General features: G+C 44.2%; 1 protein-coding gene across 1 annotated transcript in view; it reads left to right on the top strand.

The window, feature by feature from the left end:
* Positions 1-7,259, top strand: part of CDC14B (cell division cycle 14B) — a 61,179-nt gene that overhangs the window by 49,872 nt on the left and 4,048 nt on the right. The window contains exon 13 of the mRNA XM_008569805.1: positions 2,941-3,057. Coding sequence (XP_008568027.1) covers positions 2,941-3,057 — 117 coding nt within the window. The remainder of the gene's footprint in view (positions 1-2,940; positions 3,058-7,259) is intronic.

Raw genomic sequence — 7,259 nt, 5'->3', positions numbered from 1 at the left:
CCCCCCCCCCCCCCCGCAGATACCAAAGGCTGCAGATGCTGAAGTCCCTGATATAAAACGGTATGAAATCATCTCTAGATTACTTATAATACCTCTTACAGTGTAAATGCTTTGTAAGTCGTTGTTGTGCTGTGTTTCTGTTTGTTTGTTTATTTTGGGTGGCTGGCCGGTACAGGGATCTGAACTTTTGACCTCAGTATGTTACAAGGTGGCACTTTAATGAACCAGCCCCTGGTATACTGTATTATTTAGGGAATAGTGAAAAGAAAGTCTGTACAGGCTCCTTTTTTTTAAAATGAGTATTTTCTATCCCCAGTTAGTTGAATCCTCCCATGCAGAACCCACCAGTGCGGATCCCACCAATGTGGAGGGCTGACTGTGCTTCACTCTCCTATGCCGGCTTAGCCCACCTTATCCTGATCAAGTGTCACTGGTAATATCTAAGTGTAGTTGTTGGGGGTTTACCCACTTTGTTGATGCATAACCTATAGATGTGATAACTGCTCTGTTTAGTGCAAATAACTGGAACCAAAGTTCCATAGAAATTATTAGCTATTGATATTATTATAGTGTTATTTCACATTAACTTACAGTAATTTAATGGAGAAATAAAACTTTTTTCTTTTTTTGGTGGCTGGCCTGTACAGGGATGCGAACCTGTGACCTTGGTGTTATAAGATTGCTCTCCAAGCAACTGAGCTAACCAGCCCAGCCCCTGAGAAATAAATACTTTTTATCAGCCTAAGAATCCTGCTTGCCTTAGCAGTAATTTCTTGTTTTGAATAGTATTTAAACATTTCAGTAATAGTTAATTTCTGAAATCAGAACTCAGATTTCCTAAGCAAGCGATGTATTAGCTCTTGCTTTTTTCTCGTGTTAGTGATTTTATTTATTTATTTATTTATTTTTTCCTTTTTGTCTTTTTTCATGTCCGGCAACGGACCGCAACCCTCAGTGTTGCGCCCGTACCGGACCGGGACCGGCAACGGGATCGCAACCCTCAGTGCTGCGCCCACCCCTTGCTCAGCCAGTGAGCGGGAACTGGTCTGTATGTGGGATCCGAACCCTCGGCGGGAGCGCCACCACGCTCTCAAGCAGCGCACTGTAGCAGTGTGCCACCGGGCCGGCCCCTTGTGTTAGTGATTTTATAGTCTATACTTTTGGCCGTCCAGTGGCCTCAGATTTTTGGAGAAGTAGGTGTGGTATTTCAAGAAAAGCCAAGAGGAGGCTCATTTTCTTTGTGTGGAGAGGAGGGGGTGAAGGGCCTGGGCTTCAGAAGTAGCAGTGGGGGCAGTAGCGGTTTGGTTTGGCTTGTTTTTCTTTATGCAGAATTCTAGATTCCAGTCCTTAACAGAGATGAATAAGTATTTCCCCTTTGTTTACATAATCAGAATGTTTAAATAAATCCTTGCTTTCAAGAGTAGAATTCATGAGCCAGGGCAGTTGGTGCCTTTTCTGATCCTACAACCATGTCTGTATACATTTTTATTTTGTTAGAACATTGAACATTTTGAATGATCAGACTTCATGACACATGCTGAGTCAAGCTTTCAGCTGGTTTATCCAGGATCAGTTTCCCTCCGTGGGGGTGAAGCTGGCTGTGTAGGGCTTTCAGAAGTCCCACTGCTTTTTCTTACCCCAAACAGCGTGGAGCCCCTGGCCTCGACAGCTGCAGGCCGCTCGCTCTGCTGCAGTGAAAACCATCTCTGTGTTGAATGGTGAGGAGTTTAGTGTTTACTAAATGTTGAACATGCTCCGGCTTGAGTAATGCTAAGATTATATAGAATGTACTAATCTTTACTACATTTTAAGGACCTGGCTTTGGTTATTAGTTAACGTGGCGGTAGCACCATGTGGGATAGGACTGCTTGTTGTCATGGTTTCTTCTTACTCTCATGAACTAGGTTATTTTAGGTTGTTATTGGCTCTCTCACCTTTATGTCTTTTTTTTTTAAAGATGACTGGTCAGGGGATCTGAGCCCGTGGCCTTGGTGTCATCAGCACCACACTCTCCCGAGTGAGCCCCGGGCCGGCCCCTCACCTTTCTGTTTGAATATGAGAAGAGAAAGCTTTCTTCAGTCAGTGTTTTCTGTTTGAGATAAGTAAAAAGTGGTATATCTAAATGTGTGTATACGTGGTACAGATTTCCAGTGATTATTTCTTGAAGAACCACATATAAAACCATTTGGTGTTTTCTGCTGTTTTCCCTGTGACGAGTTACTGAGGAAGGAAACAAGTGCCTGTCTGCTGATGAGCAGGGCGTTGCGTGTGGCCCGCGTCGGAGGGTGCTTTTTCTGACTCACGAGTCTGCCTTCTGGGCGATTTGCCGTCACAGGCATCAGTTTCACAAGATGTAAATGGTTTCACTTTTATTTTAACAGTGCTTGGATATATAGTAAGTAGTTATAATCCAGACAAAACTCAAATTTTGCTTGAACATATTTAAAAATTTTTAAATGTTACATAAAATTAGTATTGATTTAGCAGTGTTTATACCCACACTTTCAGCTCTAAAGAGCAAATAATGCGTAGCTATTTCCTAAACTTATGTTCATATTCTTTAGAATTTTGGGTTTCTTAATGGTGTCTTGTTTTTATGACTATAAATCTGAGAATCTGCTTTTACTTTTGGGCACAAAGATTTGTTTGGTTAATGGATTTCTTTGGTGTGGGAATAGCTTAAAATACTAGATTATTTGTTTTCAAAAAGCAAAGCACTCTGGTTATTTTTGTATAACTCAAAGGAAAATGAGATGCTTCATTTCAAAAGGCCTTGATGTAAAAATGTGTTTCATAGTTTCTTGGCAAATATGTTTATGGAAAATCCTATTCAATTTTCAGTAAAATAATCGGCACTAAAGAACAAAAATGCCTTCCTTTGTCAAGTATTTGAAAATTGTTTCAGTGAATATAATCTTATTTTTTTCCAACTATTTTCAGAGTAATTCTTCAGTCCAGTGTTCAGAGCTGTAAAACATCTGAACCTAACATTTCTGGCAGTGCAGGCATTACTAAAAGAGCCACCAGATCTGCTTCAAGGAAAAGCAGTTTTAAAAGGTGAGAAAAGAATCCCGTTCTTCTGAGAAGTTCCATTCATTGGTTTTCCAGTTTAATGTTTTGGACCCTACTTTTGGAGATTGACATGAAGATAGGAGACGGTAGACCCTGTGGTGGGAAATTAATCAATGTGTTTTACTTGTTCATCATCTGAGAAGATCCGGACCATTTTAATGTAGGCTTTTGTTTTGCTTTCAGAGGTAATTCTCAGCACCGGAAGTGTGGTCTCTGGGTCATGCCGTGGGATAGTTGAGAATGTTGCTCTTTTAGGTTTTCAGATTAAGAATCTACACAGCCCTGTGTCAGGACTGAGGGGAAGTGTTTCTGTCCGTGTATCAGCTGCAGCGTCCCTGTTGGAGAATCAGCTGCAGAGAAGCGTGATGGTGGAAATGTGATGCGTTGTTGAGTCTGGGATCCTTCTTTACCTGACGACTCTGTCGTCTTCGCCACAGTCCCCACTCAAAGGTGCTGGTCCTTTGACGTTTAGCCCCCAGCGTTCTTTATGTCTTCATTAGGTACAGGCTTCAACAAGAAAATGGACACGTTCTGTGACCAAATCAGTGACTCGCTGTTGTCTGTGGGCATCTGTCCCGAACTAAAGGTGGTGGGCATTTCATTTTTTAAGTATTCTGAACTAAATCCCTTCTGAGGGAAGAGTAGATGCCCCATCACTGTCGTTTCAGGAGTGGGCAGTGGCCGCCCTGCGTGCTCTGCATCTTTGCCTGTGAGGTCCACTTTTTGTGCTCGTGGTGTCACAGACCTAGTGGTCTGAACGTGATCAGAACCGGACCTCAATGTCGCCACGATTCTCCTTGCTGCTTTTTAACTTGCCTGCCCTCTGTCTGAGGCTTTGGGCCCACGTGCCTCATGGAGGGGGTTAGTCCCTGGTGTGTGCCAAAGCTCCGCATGCATTGCACTTTGAGGAATTGTTCGGTTCTGTCATTTTTCCTCTTTGCCAATTCTTTGCAGCATTTTACTACATACTTAAATTCAGGTGAGAATGTGACAGCACCCCAGCATGAATATTTGAGAATCACTGGGCACTGATTCATGATTTTAGGATTTGAGACTTTCATTAGACATATGTCAGAGATATCCATACTCTCCTTACTTGCTGATTCCACTTGAGAAGAAGGTGACAGGAGTGCTGACAAAGGTCACAGATTTAGGTACATTATAACATAGTACCAGAGTGTTACTTATAACAGTGAGAAATAGAAAATGGGCTAATTATTATTAAATAACACCAAATGAGTTGGTCTAACACCATGACCTGGACAAATGCTCATGAAACAGGAAGTAGGAAGAGCCACACAGGAATTCTGAAGTATTACTCCAATTTTGTAATGAGTAATATACTATATTCGTATAGACTTGTACAGATGAATAAATATTTATAAGCATATAGATATTTAAAGATGTACAAATTTTTATATATGTATAGAAATAACACAAAGGAAAAATATGTCGTAATACTAACAGTTCTTCTGGTTGGTGGAATAGTTGGAGATTTTTCCTTTTTCTTTTTTTTATCATTTTCTTATTTTCCTACTTTTTAACAATAAATGGAGTGACTTTGACACTTTTAGGTGAATCAAACTATTAAAAATTCAAATAAAAAACCTACTGTTTGTGGCTCTTAATTTCGGCATGTTTTGAATGAACGTGTTCTTTCCAGGTATAAGTGCTCAGGCTTCCGCTTCAGTCTAGTACGTCTTGCACACTTAATTCTGCTTTTTGCGTTTTGGGGTTGGGCTTTTTAGGTTATAGAGGAGTAGAGTCCAGGAGCCCGGACGGAGCTTGCCGTGTTCCGTGGAGGAGGGTTGGCTGCAGCTCAGTTTTCCTATCCAGGTCTTGCTGCTTTTTCCCTGTCACTCTATGACCTAAACTTGTGGTTCTCAGCACAGGTGGTTCATGACCACAGAGAGCATCTGCCTGGGGTCGCTGGGCTGGATGCTCTGAGATCTCTAAAGCGGATTTTGGCCAGAGACAGCTGGACTGAATGTTGAAGTGGCCCAGAGCAGTTTCCAGGAATTTTGGATAGTACTGAAAACCAGAGACTTATGTTAAATTCCAAAATGAACTTTCAGAGATGATTAGGAGAGCCCAAGAATAAAACACTGAGAGTTAATTGGGTTTCATGGTTCATTCAACCACTTTTCCTCCCTGTGGGTGTTTTGTGTTTTGTTTTTGTCGTCGTCGTATTCGGCCTTTTTCAAAGCTTTGGCCTGTGTTCGCTTCACCTTCACCGTTACCCACCTACAGCTTACGAAAGAAAGGTGACCAAATTATGTGTGGATTTCGGAGTCAGAGGCAGCCAAACTGCTTCTGTCCTACTGATTATTATTCAATTTTGGTTGGAGAGTAATGAGGGGATTAACATAGGTGTATCATCTGATTCTGAGCAAAACAGTACGAGGTAATGCTCCTGAGTAATTTTATAGAAAAAAGCGGAACAGCCTTTTGGTGGCGGCCGTGCCCTCTGCGAGGTCCCGTGTTGCAGCCAATGGTGTTGACCGCGGTGGCCGCGAGGCACAGGAGCCTGGCCTTCCCAGGAGCGTTGCGCTCTAGAGCGCCTGGGAAGAGGCCGCACCCAAACCCACCTGGCGCTGAACTGGCCCTTTTGATTTTTGACAGTTTTCTGGGAGGCTCTTCAACTTTGGAGAGCTTTTTCACAAACGTTAAAAGAGCAGGGACCAGGGGCTGGAGGAAAAAGGTCATCATGAGTACTTGTGGCTGGGAAGGTGCCAGCCCGCTCCCTCCGCAGGCTGAGGTCCCTGCTGTCGGGGCTGGCAGCCGCCACCACGCTGCTCTTGTAGATTCGTGGAGGCCGTGGGACCGGGCCTCAGGCCTGGCCTGTCCTGGGCGCTCCCAGGAAGGTCACATCACCCATCGCTGACGCTCCCTTCAGTCACTCTTCACGCAGCTCTTCCATTGAGAGCGGGTTTCTAGAAGCTTGTGCTGTTTCTTTTGGGCAGTCTTTTACTTTTTTTGGATTTTAACTTTATCTGTTCTCTTAAGAAAACTGTCATGTACTAGTGACTTTTTGTTCCATGTCACCTTGTTGGGAGCCTTCACCGTGTGACAGCTGCCACCCTGGCGTGCTGGCGTCGGGTGTCTGCGCCTGGCTGCTCACGTTCCTCAGCCTCCAAACCAGCAGCATCTTCACGCGTCCTTCGGTCGGGAGTGGCGACATCGAGGACTTGGTCCTTTAGTCTTCTCTTTTGTGGCGTCCACTGTCACCATTACACTTGTCACTGCTTCTTGACCCTCAGTGTCTCAGACCTCAGTTTCCCTGGGTTCAGTCCTTTGTTACTGCTGTTATCTCCAAAAGCACGTCAGCATGGGAGGCCAGTGTCGTCTCTCTGAATATTCTTCTTTTAAGTGCTGGTTCCTTCTGATCTATGAAGCTATTAATGTCCCTTTGAAATTCTAGATGTTTTCCTACTTGCTCCACCTGCTGACCCAAACCTTTTTGCTCAGTCCTTCTGGGGTCCCTGCTAGAGCAGCAGCCTCTGACCAAGGGTCACTGCAGACTGGACGTGGCTCTTCTGACTCTATTGGTTTTTCTCCGAAAGTGACTGTCGAGCTGGAAGTGTGACGTACTGAGCCGGGGCAGGAGAGGGGGACGCAGGGCGAGAAGCCTGGGCCGTGCCTTAGGGCCAGAGCTGGGGCTCAGGTCCCCGTGCCCTGCAGGCCGGGGCCGTGCCCACGGAGCTTGAGCTGCCCGAGCTTTTGCTGTGACCACATTCTGGCTTCGGGAACAATCCAGTAACACTTCTCTGTCTCTCCACTCTTTCTCTTTCCCGCAGCCTGGTTCCTCAGAGGGAAAGAAGGAAATGGAGAGCTTTGCAGCAAGTGCCCTTTGCCGCGCTGTGGTACTCTCCCTGCTGTGCTGCTGCCTCCGTCCTCCCGCCCGGCGTCATGTTTATTTGTTTTTGCTGTTCTCATGTGTTTTTTATTTTTTGCAGATCTAAACCTTTTTCTGCTCTGCCTTTCTCTCCTGTTTGTCTTTACTTTATGGTTGATATTGTACTGTCTTCTCCAAAGTATTTAGAATTATTAAATACTTTAATGTCAATTACATACTTTAAGTCATTAAAGAATTATGCAGAGCGCATACTTTTTAGCATGTCGATATTTTTTATTATGTTGCCTTCTTTGTCTTTGACAACTGCTTTAAACCCTTCATGGTAAAGTCC

This window comes from Galeopterus variegatus, unplaced genomic scaffold, assembly GCF_000696425.1.
Source record: "Galeopterus variegatus unplaced genomic scaffold, G_variegatus-3.0.2 Scaffold531, whole genome shotgun sequence".
NCBI classification, from domain to species: domain Eukaryota; kingdom Metazoa; phylum Chordata; class Mammalia; order Dermoptera; family Cynocephalidae; genus Galeopterus; species Galeopterus variegatus.
The sequence above is the reverse complement of the archived record's forward strand: the minus strand, read 5'-3'. Positions and strand labels throughout refer to the sequence as shown.